At 43.5% G+C, this 27172-nt stretch overlaps 1 protein-coding gene across 1 annotated transcript in view; it reads right to left on the reverse strand.

Moving 5' to 3' along the window:
* The window catches only part of LOC111266483 (cell adhesion molecule Dscam1), a 96682-nt gene that overhangs the window by 11907 nt on the left and 57603 nt on the right, over positions 1–27172 (reverse strand). The window contains exons 4-16 of the mRNA XM_086970920.1: positions 24056–24214; positions 23512–23667; positions 22355–22651; positions 21342–21665; positions 20468–20568; positions 18013–18319; positions 14601–14889; positions 13947–14224; positions 7706–7882; positions 2570–2717; positions 1895–2043; positions 979–1110; positions 443–613 (exon numbers count right to left, since the gene is read on the reverse strand). Of these exons, the coding sequence (XP_086827046.1) occupies positions 443–613; positions 979–1110; positions 1895–2043; positions 2570–2717; positions 7706–7882; positions 13947–14224; positions 14601–14889; positions 18013–18319; positions 20468–20568; positions 21342–21665; positions 22355–22651; positions 23512–23667; positions 24056–24214 (2688 nt within the window). The remainder of the gene's footprint in view (positions 1–442; positions 614–978; positions 1111–1894; positions 2044–2569; positions 2718–7705; positions 7883–13946; positions 14225–14600; positions 14890–18012; positions 18320–20467; positions 20569–21341; positions 21666–22354; positions 22652–23511; positions 23668–24055; positions 24215–27172) is intronic.

Genomic DNA, 27172 nt, shown 5'->3' on the forward strand with positions numbered 1-27172 from the left:
GAAAATGCGGTTTAATGCGACAAAGCTATAAATGTTATCATAAACTGTAATAATTATAATAAAAAAAAAAAAAAACAATTTTATTGTAACGCATCGATGTATCTAATCATTGAATCTTCTTTCCTGTCATATAATTCACAAGTATGATTCTTGACTGTCTATTAAACACAGAATCAGTCTATTTTTGCCCTCATAATCGCATATTGATATCGTTATCCATAGAAATTTTACGTGGGCCCTACTCGCACTAAACACATAAACTAGGTTGCATAAAGACTTCAATGAGCAGAGTATACAGGTTCTACTCGATTAACAATCGATAACGTTTTAGTTGAATAGTTATTTTTTAGCCGGTACACTTATCTTAATATTGTCGAAATTGGGCTAAGTATTCAACAAATGGGTTCGATCTGAAACTGATGCGCCAACATACGATCCTTACCTTCGTTATGAGTTTTGATGTGGGTGTCACTGCCAGGCTCGCTTGAGCCAATCTGGTTTATGGCTAAAACGCGAACTACATACATGGTAGCAGGCAACAGAGAAACCAACTCGGCCTCAGTATCTGAACCCGATACGGAGACGTTCTTATTTTTGCGCGAGTGCCAATTCTCTGCAATAGCAGGGTAATATGACGGTAAAAGGCAAACGATTAGTGGCCTTGGAGAGACCGGTCTGACCTGCATCCCGAACGTCTTCATTCAAACCGAAAGAATTCAGCTCTGGTTTATTAGTAAACTGGTAAACTAATTATTTCCTGCTTACTACTCTAGTCTTAAGGCATTTCTACCTTTTGCCCCCAGGAATGTTTCTATCGTCGAAAAAAAATTACTAACTCACAAATTAATTACGCCATGTAAATACTCTGACTATTATTTAACTCAAATAAATTTACATCGAGGAATTGGCAGAATTCTGTACGAGCCAGCGCTACAACATCATAGCATCTATATGTTACCAGCAATAAGTGTTTCTCACCTTCGTGGTTACGGTACTGCACAATATACTTGACAATGGGACTGTTCCCACTATAGGGAGCCATCCAGCTAATTCGAATCTTCCGTTCTTTGATGTCCAGTGCCTTAACATCCTGAGGTGGATCCGGGGGCTCTATCCCGTAACAATCCGGAAACATCCCGTAAAATGTCAAGATCGAATTTACTATGAACTTAGATGAACTGACGTCCTGTTGGATTACCACTTCTCTACTTACAATGTTGGCTTAATACAAAGCTGTGGTTTATTTGTTACGGCACATTGAAATGAGCGACGAAGGAAAGCGCCAACGAGCTCTGCAGCTGAAGCAATGCCGTATCAAATAAAACAGTCACAACTTTTTAATATAATTTACATCTTAAATCATTTTTCGTAACATATTTACACAGCTTACTTTACAGTTTCACTGGCATCTTTTCTGATACTCCGTATATCCACTTGGAACACTTTTCCTTACAAAAGCAATTCAGGAGAGAATTTCCGGGTATTTAAACAGCAGGCGTTTGTCAGCACTGGTCAGAGGCCTGACAACTTCGGATGCTACATTTATATATCGGGAAAATTGGCCACAGGAGACATTCTTGTAGGATAATAATTAGGAAAGAAGATCAGACAAGCATTATGTGCCAACGGTTTTGCGAATGCAAACTTGCCTGTTTTGTCCACAATAACAATGCTAATGGAAACTCCTTTTTTTTGCTACAACTGTGTGTGCGCATGTGCATATTGTCGAGAGTAAGTAGGTGACGTCTATCGAATACGCACAAAGATGTCGCCTTTATTCTTCAATGGTCAGCCAATGAGAAAAGATGTCTATCAAATGGCCTGATTGAGGAACGTCAATGACACGAATAGCGGACAGAGACTGCGTTCCGAATCAAGCTTCGTATATACATGCCTTGTAGAATGAGTTGGATATTTGTATCATCAGATCCGTACGCGTTGCGGGCAATGCATGAAAACAGAGCAGAGTCCCGACGATCCGTGTCTGTGATGATAATCTCGGAGACGACGCTATGCTCGGCATGAGTCTCATTTGCAGTGCATCTGTAATCATTTTTATTATTTAGAAACGAAAAACTATCAGAAACCTCAAAAGACGTCGATGATGGTGGTAATAAAATTCTGAATAAATATTCCGAAAAGCTGATTACTGAAGACTCATTATCAGCCGCCTCTCCCAAACTACTGTTACCCTTTGTCTAGATTTGTGACTGTTACGCGTTGTTAAAATACTTCGTCAGTATTAGCCAACGTGCTAGTGTATAATATTTTTATTTGTTAGAGGTTATTGCATAGACTTAATTTGCTCAGTCATCACAAGCCTTTCCTTAACGCAGCTGCATTTCTGTTGTAAGCATAGCGTTGAACCCGGCCTACGCCTCTGTTACTAAAGCTACTCAGTTTCGCCGTCTTCAGATGAGAAGAGCCAGGATATACGATATAACAAACGTAAACCAAATGCATTACGAGCTGGATTATTACAAACCCCTCACACCCATTCGGTTTGTTTTTACTGTCGATTTAGTCATCCACTATATAGTATGAGTTAGGTTTTTTTGCCCCACATTACCTAGGATTGTTGCGCGGATCAAACGGTTGCTTGTCCTTGGTCCAGGTAACGACGAGTGGAGCATCCCCGAACGCTTCGCACTTTAGCCGAACTGGCTGGCCCTTCTGGGCGGTCTCCCCACGGAACTTCCACCGGAAATGAGCAGCAGCTAAAGAGACAACGGGTCACAATCATGGACCCAGGTACCGCCACAACAACGACGATCCCAGCCAAGTAGTCGGGTCGAACGATGTTAGAACGTTGTCGAGATGAAGATGTTACGTGGTGCAAGAACAAGTTGTTGAATAGTGGTGGTAAAGCAGACGAAGTGCAGGAGAACAGACGGAAAAAGCAAAACAGAAAAAGACAAACCGAAGGATGTCGAAAGGGAAAAGTTACCCAGTTAGCGGTGCATAGGGCTATGGGCGGTGTAATGGAATAAACGAAAATCTATACGAAAACTGGCTACCGTTGGCTGTAGCCACAACAAATGGCGAATGTTATAGCCTGAATGGCTGTTCATACAAATCAAGTTCTACAACTAATATTAAAACAAACTGCCGATGCCCGGTGAGTCTGCACTGATATTTAAAGCGATAATTGCTAGCATTTTATAGCAATGTGTCTTTTTACTGTTTTTGAATGCAAAGTCTATATTTGTATTCACTTGGCGTCCATCACGAACTGAGTCTGTGTAGAGGATAACTAGAACAGAATATAATTAGGGAGAAGAAAAGCAACGAAAACGGTAACGTTATAATGAGTTTCCTTTACCTAACTTTTCTTCTCAAGCAAATAGCTTTTCCGAGTCACACGATTATACTCGAAGCATTGCATACATAAGTAGTTGGTATCAGGTTTTGTTTGAATCACTTTCAACGACGAGCTGTTTAAATTCAACAGAACAGCATTAAAATGCTTATATAGATAAATAAAAAAAAATTATAAACTCAGAAGTCAATAAAAAATGGTTCACCTTATATATATACATATATGTACGTATTCTACCTATATACAGTATATATAAATTTTCTTGTACAAAATTCTGAAAACGATTTACAGCGTTAGCATGTGGTGCTTTTTTCTAAAAGAAGAAAAAAAGAAGTTTATGTTCAGACGTGTAAGGATCAAATGAAACGGGTCAGACGCTCGTTTCCCTGCTTACAGTGAGAAACTACCCTTCTAACTAAAAACGATAACTAAACAGTGCTTAGTAATCGTTTGCCCATTTCGCCCTCTTTATTCGCCATTTGCTTAACACAAGATTAAGCGTAAAAGATCACTGCTATTTGAGTCAGGCAGGTCACAGGCGCCGTTACTACAAACACTGGCTTACCTACAAACAACCCCAGAACAAGGATGTCTAAGGATTATTCCTGTGGATTCATTCAAGCCCGTATCGTTCTGAACACCGTCAACGCGACGCGTTGTACAGCAGGAAAGAGTAGGCCCAACGTCGCCGGTTCCCTTGTGATGACCTTTCAAGCGTAAAGGGTCTGAAGTATTCATCCGAGCCTGGAGCTCCTATATGCTGTGCAACCCAATCACTACAGTGACATAGGTTGGCTATAGGTCTGTATGCAAATGTTTGAATATCGTATCTAAAAATTCCTCACTATTGTACAGTGCGTAAATCTTTTAAAGGCAGAACGTTTCCAAGACATTCGCTTTGCCTTGATCCCTCCGTTATTACTTTTTGATCATATCCAAGCGAATGCTATTTTTTCAGTTCAGTACCAGTGAGAAGCGTCGGTTAGTTAGAGTGGACCTTTTCAAACCGAAAAAATTCTGTAACTTACAGTTGGCTCATGTCACTACTGACAGAATTTTTTAGGTAGACATTTTTGCGCAAGCGTTTAATAGCACTAGTTTAAAATAAAACGTTTTTTTGTAACTCCATATGAGGTATATGGATGGTGGAATCTTTATAAAATGCCTGTGTATAAATGCAATTTAAGCTAGATGTAATATAACTCAAACAGCGGCGTACTGACTCCGTTTAAGACTCTCTCAGAGTGAAATTTTGATGTTTTCAAATAGAGTTATGCCGACAAAAGCCGTTTATTACTGGAGAATGAATATTGCAGGACATTGCCGACCTTCGTAAAGCTGGTGTCTGTGACTGCTTCATACAAGGTATACGGTACAACGCACCCTATCAAGCAGATTTCGGACTGACTTTAAGCCATTGCAATGACTTAAAGAACAGAAGCCGTCAACGGAGACCCAGGCGAGACACGCAGCAGCCCGTCTGCATACACCTACGAGAGTTAGACAATGGATACATTGGCGCCGGCAAAAGTAGAGGGACGAAGGGCAGACCTAAACTCGAAACGGCAATTATACTGTTCTAGAACACAGAACAAATTAATGGCTTTCGAAATCGCCTGTTGTCATTTGAGTAATAGTGTTTAGTTGCGTGAACAGCAATTTGACTAGCAAGGGGCCGCATGCGTCTTTTTTTTTGTCTCGAGGAGTTCAAAAAGCCCTTCCAGTGAGCAGGGCCGTAGTTGATCGTGTAAGTGATTTAGGAACATTTCTTTATACCAAATAGGTATTAGCTAACCCAGGTATACGTATTATTGTTCCCTGTGAAACCTTTCTGATTCGGAAATCGGCACGGTCTATCAAACCAGCCCAGGTTTTTAGCGGTGGCATTTGCCTCGCTTTTGTTTTTTGCGTAGGTTGCGATTTATTGATCTTGAATGGGATTTAAAGACGACACGGCGCAATGATGTTCACCATCAATCGACAGAGACGCAGTTTATGGCGTTTTTTGAAAGCCCACAAAGACAGCACAAGCCTAACATCTAATCTGTGTATTTGTCGAGAGAGTAGTTCGATTAGATTAGCAACGCTAAGAACGCGACGCTCAGAAGGAGGAACTTTGAGTGGGAAACCTTTGCCGATCTTTACCACCAGCCGGGCTCCAAGTAGGTTGACTGAGAGACGAGCCATAACGCCGCCGCCCAACCGGTCCTCAGAGGCTAATTTGAATTCGGATAAGGCCTAGTGGAACGTGAAGACGAATGCTTAGCAGTCGAAGCATACGTGCAGCGAGCACCCGGTTACTCAGAGACAAGCGTAGGCAGGTTGCCCACCTTTAGTACTCTTTATGCGTAGCAGACCAAGGTGCCAGGGTACGCAATACCAGGGTTGACTTCGGAAGGAGAGATAGCTAAACTGTACCAGATGCAGATAGATGCAACCGGCCCAACCGAGTCAGCGTGGAAGACAAAGGCGCCTCTGTACGATGGAAAAGCTCTGTCGGACGATCGAGTTCAACTAAGATATGCGTCCGCAGTTACGGGTAAGAGAAACGATTCTCCAGCGAACTTCAACGATACGACAAACCTTTCTTTCATGGAAAACAAGCAGAAAGGTAACGGAGTACTCCGGAGGTGCGGCCTCAAACGGTTGCATTCCGCTGCGACCGTCGCCGACAGCTACGGATGCTCAAGCAGACAAAGGTTGGAGGAAAAGTGTTGCGTACGATCGCCGTAGTATGCCACTACGAGTCGTGCCTAAAACACAAACGTAGACAAGCAAGAAAAGCACTTTCTGCATTCGGATTTCCCTGAAAGCGTGCGGCCGTCCCTGTGCCGTAACTCTCAACGACGCAAAGGGAATCGAACGAGCTTCGAACAAAAGGATAAAGCCATATACAGAGGCGAAGATACGACGCCATACCCAAAGAAGTCGACGAAGACAAAACGCACACAGCATCAGTAAGAAAGGTGAATCGATGCTGGCGAAATAGCGTCGTCACCACTACGTTACCACAAAGAGTCCTTAGATCTACTCGATAGAACGCCCCCAAATTCCCCAATTGCCAAGAGCAGTCCCACCTCCCACCATCTGCCCCCTTCGTCCGTTCGCCTAACTACCTCTGAGCAACCGTTCAGTATTCGATACATGGCAAAAGAAAAGAACAACGCATACGTTTATGGTCGAGGCTGGTATACGCAAGCCGCTTGCAGGTCAGTGGCTCTATCTTGTTTTGTGGTAGACGCAGGAAAATGGGTATAGATATATTCACCAAAAAAAGGAATGTAATAGGTCAGGAGTTCGTATGGAGTAGCATTGCTCGTGACGCCAATTTGGGTTTCCTGGTAAGGATTTGCGTTACTAAGTTAACTGGGAATCGTTGTAAAGCCAGTATGATGCAAGTGCCTTTGCATAGAGCGTCGTTGACTAATAGAGAACTAATGGAGATTGGCGAGGCTAAGGAAGGAAAAGCAAAGATAATGCTTCTCGGCAGAGGTCGCCGAATGCATGGAGGTAAAGGGGTGGGGTGGGAAGCAGAGAGGGGGGGGGGGTAGAAGGTTATTTTCAGTCAGCAACGTTCTTAAGTCTTGATGGAGATGGTTCCAACTGTTCTCAAAGGAGGATAAGCAGAAATAAGGGGTTATATAGTTGAAAAGAATAGAACACATGGGTTTTTTGAAATAGGTGTCCAAAGCACAAGGTACGCAAAGACGGGATCCAGTGCCTTTTGAACTAAGAGACCCTGGAATATTGCTATTGCGTTTATCGACCCGCGCATTGCAGGCGTATTCATATGCACTTACAAAGATGCTTATAGGAGCTACATAGAAAGAGATGTAGTACTAAGAAAAACTTAAGACTTTTCAAAATGTCGTTGTTCACTTGGGATTTTTTTAATGATCAGCCAGCAATGATTAGAAAGGTTGATACGGCGATAACCGAAAATATTTTTTTGAAAATCTCTCTCAGCACCAACACCGCCGCAAGAGACTAACTTTCCATGGAAATTATAGTCACGACATCTTCGAATGTATTACTAATGGAAAGTGTAATGGTAATTATGTTGGAAAAGTAACGACTCGGTAAGCTCTTGTTAATTATGACTTCGCTTACTTGAAAAACTCACTAAGTCACAGTTGAGGATAGAATCCAAAATCTTACACTTGTTTCAGTGAATTTAGCGCGCTAACCCACCTACCTACCTACAGGGGCAGCCACTAGCCTTGCCTTAAAAGTTATTAGATGTAGACTTACTATATGCTTGTCAGACTGGCTACGGAAGAATTACGAAAGGTTAGAAAAGATGCCTAGGCAAGACCCTTAGTGCATTTATCTGTTTTACAACAAATAAAGTTGCGCATGATTCAAGTTGAACTGAAAAATACGTACTGTGCACCGACAGACGCACGACCTTGCTGAGCACCGGACTAACTCCGTTAGCTGCCTGGCAGAGGTAAGAGCCCGCATCGCTTGATTTTGCCCCCTGAATAATTAGTGTTCCGTTTTCATATACGTGCGAATGTGAAGAACTTTGTATAGCCTTGTAGTCCCCGGCCGGATCGTCTCCTGAAAAGTTACCAAAAAACAATGTTACTCTACGGATCTATCTCTAATATATTGGTTCTTAGCATATCAATAATTATTTAAACTTGGTCAGCTTATATTTGCATTGGCAACAAAGATGATCATTGACGGTTAACTCGAAGAGAGATGAGACAACTCAAAGTGATTTTCTAAGTTTTTCATCGCTATTAGCGTTAGAACACGTTTCGAGCTTTACGTATTTTTCGATAAAAACCCATTAATCGTGGGTCTTGTGAAAGAATAGTAATAATAATATTAAACTTAATTAAAGAATTTTCTCATTCGAGATAAGTATTGGTTCCCTTGCGCCCTGTGAGATTAGGACCAGAAATCCTTTGACTTCAAATTTTAGCCGCGCCTACGCCGTTCCCATAAAGGGCATTAATATGCTTGTCACACCTATAAAGAAGAGACTCTTTGAAGTTGTTTGCGATAAACCGTACCTGAAACAAACACGTTACTAATACATAGTTTAAAAAAAAATATATGTAACATATTATATATGCTACTGCATTTACTTCTAGCCGGAAAAATGATTAAATGTTCATCCAATTTTTTCCACAATTTTACGCTCATAGACATTTTGGTTTGCTTCAATCGAAATCGATTTAACTGACGTCTCTAGCACATTTGGTAATAGCAATAACCACCATAATGCCACGAGCTTGCAGAACAGCCTTCAATATATCACAACTATAAATAAATAAATCAAAACTATTGTTTGTACATTGGGTACTTGATAGTTAAGATACATTAGTGGAATCGTGGTTTGAACGACTATTGCCTTGTCCCTTTGGATTTCTTTCACAGCAGATCCTTTTCGGCTCGAGCAGCACAATCATCCAGCCGCCCGGCAGATCAAAATTACCGCACTGGCCAAGGTTTGAAGAGGCAGTCGTGTTGTTTGCTTTAGGTCGTCTGCGCCCACTCTTCGTCTCGGAGCAACAATCTCAATGGGTCAGAAGGGACCAAACTGCTGACTGGAGCCACTAGTGGCAGTGGTTGTTCACTTTATGTTATACCGACAGCGGCTGGCGTCGTTGGCGTTTCAGATATTTATATGAAGATATTTTGCCATTTCACGCGCGGCTGGTCGCGGGTGGAAACGCTTCCCGTTTTTCAGACCTTACCCGGCAAACCTCCGCCTGCTGGCTCTCTCAACCAGCACACCATTGGCCAGCAGCGCTGGAGCGCCGGCGAAACGCATGGCTTTACATCGCTGCTTCGAGCGAAGAGCTCAGAACAGTAAAGGATACTTAGTTCTCCCTTTGCTTCTCCCACGTTGCCGGCTGATGTAGAACCCCTGTAGCTCATTCCATTTTGCCCCCGATGGCTAAAGTCTGATATCGCCTGAGTGTAGGTAAGCATATAATTTTGCTCAGTACTACTACCGCTACTACAAAACTCTCGGTTCAGCGGCAAAAATCCTCGGGTCCGTCCAGGAGCTGAAAGAACGAACTAAAGGAACTGACGGCAACGAAGTTCGCGCAGAACATCACACAACCTAGCGATGTAGGAGAGAGCAAGCAACGCTGTTACACTCAGAAGAGGAAATAGGTGGTCACCCTGGGTAGTGCAGAGGAGTCAAGACAGGCTGTACCGGGCCTGATTCAGGCCTAAGCGAGCCTTAGTGCCATTTGCCTTAGAAGGAAAGGCTGGGCGCCGTCTCTGATGCATAGAGTACATAGGATGCGGTAACGCCTCATAGAACACGGGATATACAAGATTCAAGCTAGTCTTATCGATATATAATAACATACTACAACATTGTGTTGTTCTAAGGCTAAAGAGAGGTAGAATTCTCTTCTGCCGAGCCAAAGCAACGCAGGATTAGGGGGCAAATGTAGGAAGACTCGCCGGCAGACAGCCACCCACTGATGACGTAATTTGTCAAGGACGCATGTACTTACTATACAGGAACTGTATATGCGCGAGTGGCGACAACGACGGATGACCGAATAATGCTAGATAATATTTCTGCGACGTTTAATGTCGTGTAGGAATTTGCTGACCAATACGTCTAAATGTATAAATATATTTGTCTTGTATAACAGCCAAAAATATATAATACATATGTTTCTACGATGTGTATATCGAAGTGTTCCATTAACATATATTATTTATTATAAATATAAGGCTTTAAAAAGGATATTTGAAGACGGGATTAATTGAGTATATAAATTCTGAAATTCGAGTGGTTGTAGGAAGCCTTCGCCAAGAAGCTTCGGAAACCGTAACAGTGGCTGCTGATGGTGTAGCCAAAGTCAACGATACGGTATACAAACAGTATAAGGATAAAATATTTCATTAAGAAAAGAAAGGAAGCTGTGTATGATTATAGCTGATCGGTAACAACAGCAACCTAAAAATAATCACAGTACATTTCAGATGATTCGACGCAGTGATTATGACGAAAAATTATCGCTTCTGAAGTAGCATTCGAATCCACCAAAAAAGTCGCTAGAAACCAATAGCAAGTCTTCGAACATCGCTCTTAGGGAAACACAATGCCTCAGTTGTTGACCCTTAATCTAAAGGCTTTGATCTGCTACGTTTGTCACAGGAATCGATGTTCTGATCCGTAGCCGATTAGCGCCTATTCCATCCTGGGCTAGGGCCTGCCTGAAAGTAGCAGGTTCTGTAAACGTGACTGCGGCCTTTTACTTACTACCACTATTGCTCTTCTCTCTAGGCGCCGCGGTGTTGTAGTTTCGTATCAAACCTAGTTAACTTATACGCACTTTTGTAAGGCCGGAGCGACAAAATGAAGTTCGTGAAGTGGACTTTTGGGGGTCCAAAATTGCGCAATCTGCCACAGCTTAGTAAAGCCCAATTTAATAAAGTGATACGATTGGTTTGTATATATGTAATAGGCTTTTAAGTTGTAGCTGAGGTTTTCCCTCTTATTAATTGAGAGCTTAATAAAAGCATCGTCAAGGCGTGCAAACGGATTCTGTGGCAGAAGTTAGCCAAAGCTAAACTTTATCTTTCCTTGCTCTAACAAAGTTTTTTCAGTTCAAGTTGTTAGACGAAGCGGGAACAGTTTCCGTAGTTCCGTGTGGTGCCACGGTTTCTGGTTACGAGTGAAATAGGAGCGGTTGGTGAGCCTTTGGTGTGCAGGCAGACTGCCGTGTTTAGGGTTAGTGTTGGATTGTCCAGCGGAGCATGGATTCGTTGATTGCTCGTTATCCTAACGGGAAGCCCGATAAAAGGGTCATCGCGATAGGGGTCAATATATATGTGCCTTTATTATTATTGTGTAGTATTAGTGTGTATTACAGTTCAGTTATAATTTTAATATAGGTAATCGGCAACATGGCCTTGATGCTTCACTCTGATATATTTTAGCTTGGTAGCAAATCGAATAAGAGCAAGCGAGATTTATTTACATAGACCTATAATTTACTTTATCACTCTACATTTCATACTGAAAGTATTAGCCCGAAACTATTTTACTTGCAGGTAATACGCTTTTGTAGATATCCGTAGTAGGTTAGAGAGCAAGCCAACTTCGTACGAGGCGGCATCAATTGTACCTGATGTCGATGAAAATTTTCGATCGACAAAGCTCAGCCGCAATGGCTGGTACTTAGGCCAATTATTTTTAAACGACAATAAACACAAAATATGTGGAAACATTACCTGATTCGATAAAAGAGGTGTATTAGTTTTGGGCGGCTTTGATTTCTGGACCCATCTTAATACTAACTAGCCTCTTTTCATCAATGGCAAAGTTCTCCTTCAACAAAAATATAATAATAACTATTATTATTAATCCTTAATATGTATTTAGTAACAATAGTACGGCGCCCACTAAATTTAAGCCCTCTAACATCGCTGGCTCTGAGTATTTTTTTTTCGTTCGCCGGCCTCTTTGGCGATTAACAAACGACCATCATCATGTGGCCCATACAATCTAACCTCGCTTTCAACCGCACACACCCCGTTCACTGTAAGCACAAGTACTTCATCACGTCGAATAGTCGCGAGGCGTTCAGTTTGTGGCAGGGGCTGGCTAGCTCGTCTTTGTCGTTTCGTTCCATTCTCCCTACGGCCAAAACACACACGCTTTCGGCCTTTATCCTGCCTGTCAGTGGGGCCCACTGACGTGACACATTTCTGCTCACTCAGTTGTACGCACTGGTACCAGTAATTCTGTTCCTGGCAATCAGCCATTTGCCTCGTGAAGTTGCAGCGCATCGCGACTCGACAGCGCTGAAGTAGCAATCACATCGTTGGCGACCATCCCACGCACATCTCGCTCAATTCAACATTGTCATAACGATGGCGAAGCCGGCAGACTCTAGAAAGATAAGATATGATACACTCCAGTACCGAGGAATGACTAGGCGGTGACCTGCTGGCAGAGCGGTAACATAAAGCAAGGGGCAAAATAAGGCTTCATGAGTCTTGGCACGCTTAGGGTGTTTGCTGCGTTTGCCCTCCACTCTTGTGCGGTCTGTCTAAGTCTATATCTTCAAAGATATAGAAATGAGAGTTGTCACAAAAGAAGATGACGCGACAAACGCTGAAGATTGAACGTAGCAGTAGCGAACAGCAAGTAACGATGACCAATGAGTAACGGTTGTGGGGATACGAAGTGATTTCGCAGGGAGTAGGCGTCGGCGGATTTTTGTTGGGCTGCGTGAAGAACGAGTAGTCCACTGCTAGGAAACGGAGAATGGAACAAATGGGGGTAAACGTTTGAACTTCCCTGGCATACATACAACAAACATAACAGGCCCATGAAGGGCTCGAGAAGATACGTCATAGAGGGCAACTGGTGGCGTTAAGAACAAAAGCGACAGAGACAGTTACGACGGCTACAGCGCCTGTGATAGCCAATAGCGAAGAGAGCCACAAAGGGACGATAGGAAATAGTTCCCCTTCCAGATGAGTTCCTACGAGGTGCGTGTACTGCTAGTCGATAAGTGGCCGTTGCCAGCACCGGCACTATCCCGAGCTCCCTAGAAGGAGCGAAACGTAAGTCACAGGCCTCTGGTCAACGATTCTCTCTTCTCGCCTTCGCTCTTGAAGACGAACCGATGCTGTGCACCGACCAAACGCGGATGCTATTGCCTGTGGCACTCCACAGGCTGGTGAGATTACCACCTATTGGCTGGATGTCTTTTGACTTCTCGTTGCGCTATGGCAAATGTCCAATGGGCTGATGACAAGGAATGCCCCGCTGATGTAACAAAGCAATAGACTTTAAGCTGGTTAAGAGGGTACGATACTGTATAGGATGAGAGTGGGAGCAAATGCGAATTTGGGCTCTAGCTGGGTTTCATTGGGGTATCAGTAAAGGTTGCTATTGACGTCCTCGACTCGAAGTCAGCAGAAAGAAACATCGCGAGAAGCTTCCTGCCGGTGGTTGTACCGCTGCGATCCCGCGACTTTTGCAAGGGTTGTCGTTTGCTGCACAGAGGCGATAAAAGGCCCCCTATATTGGACCAGCCATGTCGTACCCCTTCTCCCTCAAAGCCCCAAAAGAGCTTCGACCGTGTAACAACAACGATGGTAAGTGTCAAACGGTACCGAAACAGCGACCTCGACGCTAGTAAAATGGCCGTTCCGTCGTCTTCCGATGCGGCGACGCTGAGGTCGAGAACAGTATCACTAACATCGACAGTAACAGAGGCAATAACACTCATGCTACGATGCTCAGCCTAAGGGTGCTTGGAGCCGTCAATATCGGGCGGCATTACCAAAACCTAACAATTCGATAAGGAATCCTAAAACTGCATCTGGACGTCACATAATTGTTACGCAGTCATGTAGTAATAAAGCTAATAGTACTTTCGAGAGCGTCTGCGATTGTTACAAATATTAGCATCTAACTCTATTTCGTATATACATCACTAGATGACAAAAGGAATCTTACGTTCTGTTCAATAACTCATCGAGAGAAAGTGAGTTTTATCTTCGAGAAAAAACAGAGCGGAATTTGGTTAACGGTGCAGATTACTACTATTAGCTCTAAAGCATACCAATCGATTGTGTTGCGATGAGCGAGTGTACTCAATAGTTTCCAGTAGTAACATACCTTGTGCCCTCGTCCAACGAATCTTCGGTTGAGGAAACCCGTCTGCCTGACAATCGAGAAAAGCTGTGGTGCCTTTAACCACTGGAGTATCGTGGGGTTCCACCCGCCAGCTTGGAGGGACGTGTATGACCATCTGCTCAGTGAAACGTACGACTCCGGCATCATTTCGTGCCTCACAAGTGTAATTGCCTTTATGATGAGGCTGGAGCTCGTTGAAGATCAACGTTGACGAGAACTCGGTGACATTGAGAATTGAAACACCTTCCGTTGCACTCAATCTGTTGCAGCAGATAATTAAACAAGTGGATAATTAGTTACTGAATTGATTACCAGATAACATTCATACTGCAATATGCATAGAATTCTGATTCAATGCACGATTAGAGGCAGCAAAGTCGCTCGTCACTGAAGTCATTAATACCTACTAGTTTAGGTATCCCGTTTATAAGATCGAATTAGTTACATGGCACTATTAGAATCTGCCCAAAAACCGTTCTATTTAAATACGCAACTATGTTGTATAGTACTGTACGATTGGTATTAATTGTTATTCTCACTCTTATCGAATTAGCCAATTGATGGGAGAATAGGCCCATCGAATGAAGGCACAGTAGTACAATGAAGCTGTCGTCGCAGGAAGCCACTACCACTCACCGCTGTTCGTCCTTGTACCATCGAATGTGAATGGGTGAATCGCCTTTGGATACGGTACAGAGCACATTGAATCGCTGCCCTTGATGAAGGCTCTGGGGAAAGCTAAATGGTACTAGCACCGGCTTGACCAGGACCCGAATAAAAACGCCGTTCGATTGCCACTGCCCTTGTGAGTTCTTCGCTGTGCAGGTGTACCGACCCTCATCTGTCGCCCTCTCAACGTCATGCACCAGTAGTGTCCCATTAGTGAAGACCTTCTGCCGATGGTTGTACGGAAGCCGTATGTTCTCTGAAACATCGCAAGCGAGTAAAACAGCGGCGATTGGAAGCTAGCACTTGTTAGCAACGACGACGACCCGCTATTGCTCCCAACCCATTCCCTTGACCTTCATATGCACGCATACAGTCCACGTCCGTCAGCTACCTGCCTTGTAACTGGCTTCAGCGCCCTTCTAAGTTTCACTCGACGCTTACATCTGCAACTAATAGGATCTCGACCCGATAGACTGTCTCCCAACAGAGGAAGGTTTGCTAGCTATAAGCCTAGCGGGCAAGCGAGTCAATTCCATCGGTCGTTCGCTCGGTAGATTGACAGGTAGATTTGGTTGTTGGAGTCAGTGAGTCACCGGATTCAGTAAGCTTAATGCCCGAAAGGTTGCGTTCTACAAAAGCATCGATTTAGAATGCACCGACCCCTGCCACTATGTGACCGCATAGAGTCTACCGGTCTACTGCTATTATCGTTGAAAAACGAATTGAAGTAAAGAGCGATTGAAAACCAACTACGCTGAAGTGTGTGTAGATATTTAACAGCAACTGGAACTCTGAGGGGAATAATGCGCTTAATTGGAATGTGGTCGAGAGGCAATGCTCCGTTCGGCAAATACAATACAATGGTGGCATCTGCCTAGGCTATGAACAATGGATTGTAAATCAGTAACATTTGGTTGTCCGTGTGATTCCGATTGTAAAGGTATACTACTCATAATATAATTATCTTGTAACAGTACGTATACCGATAGCTAACTCAATGCATTAGATTGCATGGGAGAGAACGCGCGAAATAGATTCAATAAAGTTGACAGAATACATGCGATATTGTACGATATAACTAGGCATTGTATCAGCCAGCCTTTACTAAACTCATAAACAAGTCTGAAACGTAGCGCTATCTATAAGAATCGTCCTTGCAAAGTAAGATATCAGTTTGGCGATAAACACTACCTCCGGTTCAACCGGGATCCGTTGTTCTGACAGAGCGTTCTCCACTCTGGTGATATTTTGTCGGTGCATCGCTCAGATCTCGTGTCAATAGCAAATAGGATTACTCTATTATTACCCTGATGCGCTGGTCCGCCTGTCAATCCCTGATGACGATGAAGGCTCATTCCTCGTTGATTTACGCTGCGTTAGCCTCCAACCGAGAATGCTAACGTAGCTTCACCTCTTCCGCAGTTACCCTTCTACCATTTCTGTGTCCGTGGCATCCATTCATAGTCCTTCCCCCTTACCCCCCCCCCCGACCGCCCGCCCGCCCGCCCACCTTATTTCCCCGATTCTTTTCTCTCGCATTGTCATCAGTATCGTTGGACTGCTCCCGAAAAGCCCTGAAGCTTGACGTCTTCCATTCGCTTGGCGTGTACTACTAATCCTTCGTGTTCTTTGGCAAGGATCTGTGTAACCATAGCAGCAAGCGTATGCACTACCATTAATAAACCGGGGTATTCTGCTGCTGCTGTTGCTGTTGCCGCTTCTGTAGTGGTGAATACATTCGAACAATGCCCTAATGTTACTATGCATCCTGTATAATCCCGTTTCTCATGGGAGTATGCGTGTTTCATTCGGAAGGAGGACGTCCGAAGAGGGCTATTTCGACGATCATTTGCAGCTGAAGTTCCCGCTGTTGTCATGCCCTACCTCCATGTATGTCTGTTCCGTGGACTAAGTGAGACTCAAACGCTGAAATACTGTCTCAAGGCACCGTATCCTCCTATCCAAACAAACCTAATTTTCGCGGTCGCGCTAAATCTTCGTTCTGTTTCGGCGAGCTTTGCCAAGGATTCCCCGCAAGACGTTCTGCTCCAGCTAGCTTGCAGGCTACAGAGGAGAGCATGCGGGCCGCGATCATACGAAAGCACTGCAAACATCATAAGGCTGTTACACTCTTTCTTGTAGCAGGATCCTCGTAGATAAATATGTTCCTACACTTGCTGCATGTTTTAGGGAGGGTCTGCCCTACTAGAGGCAAATGGGCGACCAAAAGTGTGTAGATGTGCTCGTATACAGGTCCGTCAGGGGCATAAATTTGTAGTGGGCCACATTAGAGATGTAAGGTGAACAGAAATAATCGGGTCTGTGCTATGTGGACCAGCCAAGCACAACAGTCAAATGACTAGACGCGTTTTCAAACGAAAATCTTTCGAAAACATACGTGCAAGTGGTGCAGCGAGGGATGTATATGGGGTTCCCTTTGGAAAGCGGGATTTGGTTATTTTGTGCTTGAAATAAGCTTGCTCGTGCTTCTGTATATAGTTCTGCCCCTGACTGGCTCGTGTTTCTCCGCATATTTTTTCCTCAGTGCTTGGCGAATGAATGGAAGAAATTGGGTGAAGAAGTGCACGAATACTACGGTGAGGGACTTTACAACTGCCATGAGGAGTTAGGACAAGAAGTCTCATTTCGTAATGCACGTTTCCCATGGGAGCTGTGTGGTCCTATTCGGCACCAGCTATCCTACACGGCCCAGCTTGTTTCGCACTGCGCTAAATAAAAAGTTCGTTTGTTTGCGTCTTTTATGAGCTGCCCTTCCTTCGTTTTTCATGTGTTTCGGACAAACAACTGGAGTAACCTTATTCCATGGCAAATAACTCTTTGTACTGTGAACTTACGTGCAGCGCACCACGCTAGATAAAGAGACCGCTGCAAAACATATAATGAGTTGAAACGCGGCAGAATAAACGTTTAGTAGGATTAATGAGTATGACCTTTATTGCCATATTGTATGTTGCAGGTTGCACGACGAACTACGCGATAATGGCTAAAGAATCGCTGAAAGCCGCTGCATATCGCGGATTATTTGCAAGAAACTATTTTGGGTTGTATCAAAATTTTTGCTTACCATTCATCAACAAGCGTCAAATGCATGTACAAGTCGTTAAGTGTCACAAACAAAAAAACGCATAGGCATTCACGATGTGGTCTTATTACGAATGTACAAGGTGGAGCACAAGTTACCCGACAGCTTGCTGAAAGTCTTTGCTATTTTTTCACTTTAATTTTTAGTTAATTTTACTTTTTTTTCTACTTTAACCTATGAAAATTATGCCTATTCAAGTATTAAGCAACCTGTTTTCGAATTGTTCAGTGATTATCATCCCACGTTGTACACTCTCTTCATTTTTTTGAGGCTCACCTTTTTCCCAGGTGATCGAATCAATCGGCCAGCCTCCGGCAGGACAGATGAGCGTCATCGTTTCCGCGGCTAACACCGAGACATTTTTCATTTCACGTACGAACGGGGGCCCGTGGACGTTAAGACGCTGCCCGTGTTCCGCCTCGCCGGCGTCACTTCGAGCCGTGCATTGATACATTCCGCCGTCCTGAGCCCGTACTGAAGAAATGTTCACGAAACTCACGACGTACGAATCGCGTGTGACGTAATCGCCAATCCGGTAGCGAGCATCTTCAGGAACAGCGACCCCATCCAGGGTCCATGTGACCTAAGGGTATGGAGCCGAGAGAATCGAAAGTAAAAGCGAATGAATTGCTGATTGTGTTTTAGGTTTAAGCTATTTTCATACGGCACTGGCTACAGTAATTGTATGTTGTTTACTTTCAATCAGCGTAAAGGTCATATTTGAAAGGATTCGACCTGCTGCCCGGAGGAAGATGAAAGGTGGATTGGGAATCCGGTTGTGCGCACATTTAGTCCCGCTATAGCAACGAAATAATTTGGGGCCATGTGAATGCAAGGTTTGAGATGTCCAACTTGAAAACTTTGGATGTTCAATCCAATTTAGGCATCTGAGAGAGGCTAGGCTTTTTTACTGTTAAGTTAAGCGAAGACCCACAAAGTTATCCATTGGAATAATAGCATAAATAGTGCCAGATTGCATTAAAAAACCCTGTGTAATTGTAGTGATTACATAAATGCATATTTTTTCGATTTTACTCGGAGATCTGATAGGAGAACCTTTTCTGTTTTGAGCCCCTGTTAATTATTCAGTTATACATGCTTTATATTTCGTGCCCAACAAACACTTGATTTATAATCACAATTAATCGCTATTTCCATTGAATACTAGAGAGGAAATGGTCAGCGTGTTGTGTTTCGTTTTAGCAACAGTCACTCCCGAATTACTTTCTAACCGAATGATCGAATTCGTTAGATAACGCGAACTTCTGATAAAAGCTTGGACCCCAAAAAGCGTCGGATCGTTCCAGTTTAAAAAAAAACCGGCTGCCCGATTGACGCTAAGTCAGAATGAATGAGTAACATGAGGTGCCCGCAAAAAAGTACTTAATGTCCAGGCACCATCATGAAACACTCTGTCGATACCCCAATTCATCGGCAGTCCTTGCACAAGTAGATGGGCAAAAGTGAATGAAATAACTTACGCTTTTGAGGTCGAACGCACAATACGTCCAAGTTTAGTTGCCAAAGCCAGACTACCATTATCTAAAAATTAAATTCGCCCGACTTACAACCCAATGCGAGGCATCTCTTGCTACTGTGTCCCGAGCAGTTAATGACCGATGCGCTATAACCCTGCACACCTTAGTGCATTGTTTCCTTATTCAATGTAACTCTTAAAGACGGCAAGCGGCGCGATCATTTTCAAAAAGAAAGTGCACCACAGAAATGAACCAACAGGGCGTATTCGGCTTTCGAGAGAAAGAGCAAAGATGACACAGGGACAACGTCAGGTGACTCGCTTCGATGAGACCGCCATCCACCATTGGTTTCTGCTCAGCTGATTTGGCTGGCATCAGGCCAGCGGTGGACAAGGCTTGGACCCCGCACATGCAACAACGCGGTAGGAATATTTGCAGTAGCGTTCGATGCGTACAGCCGTTGTGAAGGAATACCGCAAACTGGGGCACGAGGGTTATCCCAGTGGTGACACAACGTGAACCTAGAGGCTCAGACAAAAGACCCCACTTAGAGATAACGAAGACGAATACGTCATTAAGTTACGCACGCGTGTAGCGTAGCGTTGCGTCTCCCTGCTATCCCCCCTGACTTTCTCATAAGAGGACGGGAGTCCAAAAAGCGAACGAGACTCCCGTTACTTTAGACGCCCGTACTGCCACTTATGAGTGAGACGGCGTTAAAAAACAGAGGCGCTAGCTTGTAGGAGAGGGGCTTTCGTTGGGAAAACGGAGAATTCTGTCAGCAAGATAAGAGATTTTAGATTTAGTTTAAAGGAATCGTGTATTTAGCGTCATATAGGCCTGTATGGCGTGAAAAAAATGGACGCTAGCAATGTTATGATATTGGAGCTAAATATACTGCTGCATAACACAAAAGCATGAATTGTGTAACTTATTAAAATTATATCAAATGACAGAACGGCGGAGTTTGAAAAGCATGACTATTATCTGCCCTAGAACAACGTCTCGGTTTGAGATTAACCATTTAAATACGCCTAAGTACACAATATAAGTCTACACATTCCTATAATAAGGAGTTTTTAATCATATTCCTAATATAAAACCAGTATAGCTAACATGTCTGTTATAGTTTCAATTTCATATGTATCCCAAGGTATGGGGTACGTAACAGTCATTCATATTATTATTATATGAATACAGAGAGATCAACACTATCGATAGACAAGATGCGTATTAGTAAGAGAAAAACTTACCTGCGGCAGGGGTCGTCCAGAAGCTATGCATTTGAGCGACACCGAAGGGCCTGGACTAGTCGTGATCTCTTCAAAGGTCTCGATCAATACGGGGGGTTCGTCTGCGGTCGCGCATACAAACAAATTACAATGCTGATTCACACTGTTATGTCAAAACAATCGATCCATTAAACAGAAGATATGATGATAGCAAGGATCATATGTGCTGATTTACCATAATTATCGAAGAAGAACGAAAGGAAGGATACCAACTACTACATTGAACAGCTTATGCTAATGTCGCTTAGATTCGTGCATTTTCATATATCTGTCTCCAGAGCCTGAACTCAGAGTAAAATTTTGTAAACGAAGCAAACTGATGGTAATAGTCGAACCAAAATAGTTTTATAATGGTCCATAACAGTTACGCACCGAAGATTAGGCAACGTGGTCGCGATAGCTAATGTGGGTTTCTTCGAATGTGTTGACATAATAAAAACGAATTTACGTGTCTACAGCCAACCAAGTTTAAATCTTAGCATCAGCAGAAATTACTGCCAGAAATTAATATCCATAAAAGCAGGGAATCAGGAAAAAGTAGCGAACTAATATTTTTTTTTTATAATTAATAGCTTCTTGTATAGTTGCTATACCGTACATTGATTTGCTGCGGAAATCTCAAATGAGCCCACCAATACCCATCCCAGTCAAACTTTTAATGAGAGCAAATTTTTGGTGCTATATCTAGAAATAGGTAATTCAAACGGCTTTTCTACGTAAAATTAGTAGCGGAAAGTGCCAGAATAAGAAAGAAAATTAAAGAAAGATAACGATACATAGAAGCGACAAGTATTTCCTTAACAACCTGATCCCTACACGTAACAATATAACATACCTGTAATGTCGAGTATGGCGGACGCCTGAGTACTTTCATCATCATTGTAGGCAAAGCATTGGTAAACGCCTTTGTGTTCCTGACGGGCATTCGAAATTGAGTAGATGAACGAAACTCCGCTGGGGTCGTGGAGGCCAGAACCTCCAGCCCCTATGCCCGCAGTTGTGCCCGAGCTGCTGCCAGCGTATTGCGAATGCACTGGACGCTGGTTGTGTAACCACTCGACCCGATGCACGGGGGTTCCTCGAACGGTGCAGTTCAGTAAGACGTTACCGCCCAAATCTGCTCGATAGACTCGTGGCGTAATCACTGCGTGTAATGCATCTGCACAAAGAAATAGAGAAGAAAGGGAAACTCAGCGCATATATATATATATATATATAGAATCTTGGATTAACTTTTTCTTATCTCACCAAAGATACAAAAATATTACACAATATATGTGCAGGAAAAGTTTGCTCTGCATAGAGGTGTTAATATGTGACTGAATATTTATAAATTTCTTCGAGCAAAATACAAAACATTAGCATTCCTTTAATGCAGATAAAAAAAACTTAGTAATATTATTGTTTCTGAAATTTAGGGTTAAACTATTACATTTATTACATATTATTGAAATTGGAAAAAAATAAGGTCCAAATTATATAAACACATTCATGTAAGACGATGTAATCTGTTGCTTGTGAGTTAACATTTTGAATGAGCTTTTAAAGTGATGAACCTTTGATTCGGTTTATGCAATAACTGCCATACTATCGGTAGCAAGCAGAGTCAGAAAAACTCATTTCTCTGTTTTGTCCAAACGCAGTCCAAATGTTAATTGCCACCAGTTTTTCTACCAAAACCTATTTCTGATTATGCTACGTATAGTACGTGAAAAAATAACAACGACAATGGTTTATATTACACATCGCGCAACTGTACAATGATCGTTCTGAGGGGCAGCCAACGTTTTACCACGCGTACGCGCGTTACTAGCGCCGTTGCTATAATTTTCTAATTTAGATACAAACCCGTCACAATGAGCTCCGTTTCAGTGGTTTCCATTCCCATCGAGTTGTTGGTTTGGCATAGGTACGTGCCGGCGTCATTTGTGCTCGCCTGGTGTATGTACAAAGTGCCGTCGTACTGTGATACGCGACCACTCGGCACGACGGGAACCGGCACGCTCTGCCTTTTGAGCCGGCGGAACCACTGGTAGCTTGGAGGAGGAACAGCCTGGGCAATGCAAGGCAGCTCTACGGTGGCGCCACGTTTTGTCCGGACGTGACGGTGCGAATCCGTGATGAGAGGGGCTTTTGACACGGCTTCTGCTTGCCCCGCAAGGAGTGGGCAGACGAAAACCGAATGAAATGAAAGATAACGTTTCACGCTAAATGTGTGTATGCACTAGAGTATTGAATGGTGTAAAATAAGTTCCCGGAAAAGTCTCCGTGAGAGCACAGTGGCTAGACGGAAAAGTCGTTTAGGTTCGAATTCGAACGCAGGCACAGTTTGATGTTACAGTGGGAATGTGAAAAAAAAAAAAGCCTTTTAATATAACTATAATCTCTTCTCTTAGTTGGTTCTATTGGGCTAGCCCAACAAGTCCTTGAATCCATGCCAAGCAGCGGTACTGAAGTAATTGACTTTAAAGTATTTTAACGCCGATGATTAAAAGGGAGAGTCATTAAACGCTGACCTGAACGGCCCAGTCGGCACAACAGGTACGTGTCCAAAAAGTGTGTTATGTCCTATACTAATCATTATTTTTCGCAGTACGAGAAACTATCGGCACAGAAAATCGTTATATATAACGAATGATTGATATTCTTTAAATCTGCTAGCTTTCATAACTAACGGAATTTAGATACACGCTTGTGCTGAAAAAACCCGCCAACTGTCTCGCGCAGTACTTAACCAGAGATTGAACTTTGAAACACTTATTTAGTAGTTAATAGCAATATTGCTTTTCAATCGCAAGATCTGGCTGAGACAGCTTAGAAAACATAGGTGTCCGTATAAATAAATAATTATATTGTTCACTGACTTTTAGATGTATCCTGTGTAGAGCTTATTACTGAGTATTCCTGAATGGAGACAATGTTTATGCAAAGGTTCCTCGTCCAGCTATCGCCGTACCCATTCGGGGACGGGTACTGTCAGCAAAAGCGCCTTTTGTAAAACTTACCTCGAACTATGATTTTCTTGCCAGCGATGCTAATGGCCGTTTCCTGTGTGAGCAAATGCTGTGCCATACATTCATATGTTGCTGCAGCATCCGTTGAATCCACATTCCGTATATGGAGGTCACCTCCATTTGACAATACGCTATATTTTCCGCGCACTGCAAAGTGTATTGGTAAACAGCCAATCACAATCAATGCTTTCCGTGTAAGCTACTTGCCAGATTCGTCACAGGCTAAAACTGGGCTGAATGCTAGTCAATATTTTTGGTAATACGTAAATTGTTTCTCGGCCCATTTTTCACTCATGTTCCTGCCTAAAGTAGTAAATATACAAACGGTCATAGGTGATTATTTAAATATGGCTTCGGTTATGAATAGTGCCCAAAGAAAACATTTCCTTTGATGAGCTGACGGCATTGTTGAAAATCACACTTGTTTTACTTAAAGGATGTGCTTACCTATCAGAGAGCTATTCGAATGTTACTAGACGTCCTTATTAGAATAAAGCCTACATAGCTTAATAAAGGTACTTTACTTTTCACTTACCTCCTATTGAACCAGCGTTTAATCGAAATGAGTTAACAAGCCACGTCTTGACTTGAATGTACGCTCTGTCTACGTCGCTGATATGACATCGCAGGACACCTGTATTACCCCGGATTATCGTTCGTTCGAATACCTTCGCCGTAAATGTCCGCTTTATCACTGTAACCAAATGTGCATAGGTAATAAAAGAAAGGACGTTAGACTAAATAAGTATAGTTATCTGTCGCGACTACTTGACGATCCGGCATGGGCTAATTTTCTTTCGCTTGACATGAAGTCCTACTAGCCCCATATATATACATATATGTCAGCCATGCATATGTGCACAATGTATACACGTGCAAGATTTTTGTACGATAGAACACTTTAGGTTTCATTGAGCTCTAAGTCCTACTTTTTGTTTCAACCGACATCTGTCGTATTGCAAAAATAAGCCTATTGTCGTTAGGGATATTATGTTAGAAGTGTGTTACTACGGCTGCATATGTCCAGTAGACAGGCAGCTTTCGCTTTTTGTTAGTTTCTACCCAACAGAAAGCTCCAGACGCTACTTGTCTTTTCTTTTTCCTCTGTTTAATTTGTCCTTAGCGATTTTACTGTTCAGCAAACATTTTCAAGCATTTCCATTGATGACAAAACGAAATGATCTCAGTTTTCTACTATACGCATCGTCACGTCAGACTCTGTTAAATAACGTCAGTCAGGTGTTCGGTTAAACGCAACAGATCGGGCAGCAGCGCCGCCTAACTGTGATGTAACCATTTAATTTTACACGATTTTTTCTTCTGTTCGTTCCAAAACGTCACCAGTCGCGTTGTGCTCAAGAAGCGTACCTGCCACGTATATGTTTTCAAGTCCCGCACGCCTGCATGGATATGACCACCGGACTTCGTTGAAGCTATATCGTTGTTGTTGTTGTTTTGGTGGCAGAAGCTTGCAACCTGAACTCCGACGCGAACGACGACGATAGAGCTCAGTTGGCTCAGTTGGCGGCCAGTATCTATGGAGGAGCTGGTAACAATTTACAGTGAAACTTTGGAAGGGTGGTAGTGTGCAAATTATGTAACTGTCTGCTTTTCACCGGACTACACTTTACCGGAAGACAGAAACGATTATTTCAGTCCGCAACTGCAGGACTACATATACTATCACGTTGTGTGCTTAACTTCTTTCTGCCCTCCCTTTTACCCTCTAAAGCGTCCCCATCTATGAGTTCACAAACGGCGCAAACTGGCTATCGCCCCAATGTCCACTGATGCTGTTACGGTCGAACAAAAGAAGCGTTCGATTGCTTATATTACTCTGCGCTGGTTCACTATAGACGGCTTTGACAGTGGCTGGCGTAAGGCGCTCCGATACTTTACGAAAACTCCAACGAGACGACCTCGAGGTTTTCTGAGAACAGATATGAAGACGAATGAGGGAACTCGGGCGTAGGGACGCACTTACACGCAAAAGGAACTGCTCTGAGCTGTTGGCCGCTTCTAAAGGCAGCTTCGCTCAAACTTACCCTTAAACCATACGAACTCTCCAGTTGAGCGGCACTTCGCTTTCTTTGCACCAATGCAGAGTGTTGACTAAATCAACGAGCTTGCTGCTACTTCTGGCTAGCTAGTTCGTTCCAAGGTAACCCGTATGAAGAGTCCGAAATGGAAGAAACCCGAGGGCTAGCAGAATAGTACAGCACAAGGTCATTGAAATCAATCCTTTGCTCACTCGCCCGGCCGAATAACATCCGTCGTCGGATAGGGAACCGGCAAGCGGTCAAGTAATCTTGTCCCAAGTCATCATCAACGAGAAATATGAACTGTAAGCCCCTATGTGCGTAGCCAAGGGGGAAGAAAGGGAGTGCGTAAGACGCGGAAGGAGAGAAAGCATCCGGGCTCTTGATCGAGCTCTTTCCCGGTGGCCTTCTGCTTAATTCTCGATCTAGCTACCTATTTAAAAAGAGCGAAAGTAGCGAATCCTATAGTGCTGTTAAATCAAATAGCGATTAGGCTATTGATCAGGCCTTCGAAAGCCGAACGCAAAAGCCCCAAGTATCGCCCTCGGCTACTGTAGTCTGGTTCGGTAAATTCACATGCAGATACGGAGTATGTTGTGATGCGGCTCCAACGATGCGAGCGGAACGATACCATATCAAAAAGCGCGAATATCGTTCATACACACTATTTTAAGGATGCCACATTCTACATAATTCTCTTACATACTGCAGCAAGAGTCTATTTTTCTGAAGGCCATCCCTGTTCGGTGTTGCTCTAGGACAGTAGAACGCTCCAGCAGCTCTCGTCCTGAACAAGCGGTAGCGTTGTACTCGCAAGAACATGTCGGTGCAGACCTGCGTTGTAGCGTTGCTTTGGGCCGAAGTCGGAGCAGACGCCTGCTCTATGTTCTCAATCGACAATGAGATGGACGCGCAAAGATATCGGTCGCCCCCGGAGGTATAGTGTTGGCAATACCAGTGGCCACGTTAGACTCAACAACATTAGTCCGGCGTTTGGTGTTGTGTACAAAATACGGTTGTGAAAGATAAAGAAATGAAGTTTTAAATGAATATCTGCTGAGCTGCAGGAAATCAGGGCCATAGCACGAAGTGCAAGGTGCCATATAATACGTTGGTAGCTATCCGATGCTCCCCTGTTCAATAGCCGCTGGGTGCTGGCTCAGCCTGCTTCGCTGCTGTCTATATCGCATAGTTTGCTCAGAACCTGCCAGGCGGCCTACGTGGTCCTGGCGAACTGCTTACACAGCCCAAGCCACCACGCACTATCGAATATAACTACTAAATTCATTAGAACGAGCAACCGCGCTCAGCCTTACCGCCTCATGAATCCACCATCATTACGAGCGAACGACCCAAGTAGCAGGGCCAGCCACCCAACCGGTTCCGATGAGAAGGGAGCAACTGCCACTACTAAAGTTCATTTACCTAAATACCCGGTACAAGCTGAAGCGAATGGGGGTTGTTTCGGGAGATTGTCGGCAAAGGTAGCAGCGGGAAACGGCGCAACAGTCCGTAGTCAGCCGCATGTCTCTGGAAAAGGGTAACTTGCAAGGGGCGCAGGCCTGTGTACCCGAACACTGTGATCCTGTTTGTGGTCCCCCAAGGGTTAGCGT

This window comes from Varroa jacobsoni, unplaced genomic scaffold (assembly GCF_002532875.2).
Source record: "Varroa jacobsoni isolate VJ856 unplaced genomic scaffold, vjacob_1.0 scaffold_1086, whole genome shotgun sequence".
NCBI lineage: Eukaryota > Metazoa > Arthropoda > Arachnida > Mesostigmata > Varroidae > Varroa > Varroa jacobsoni.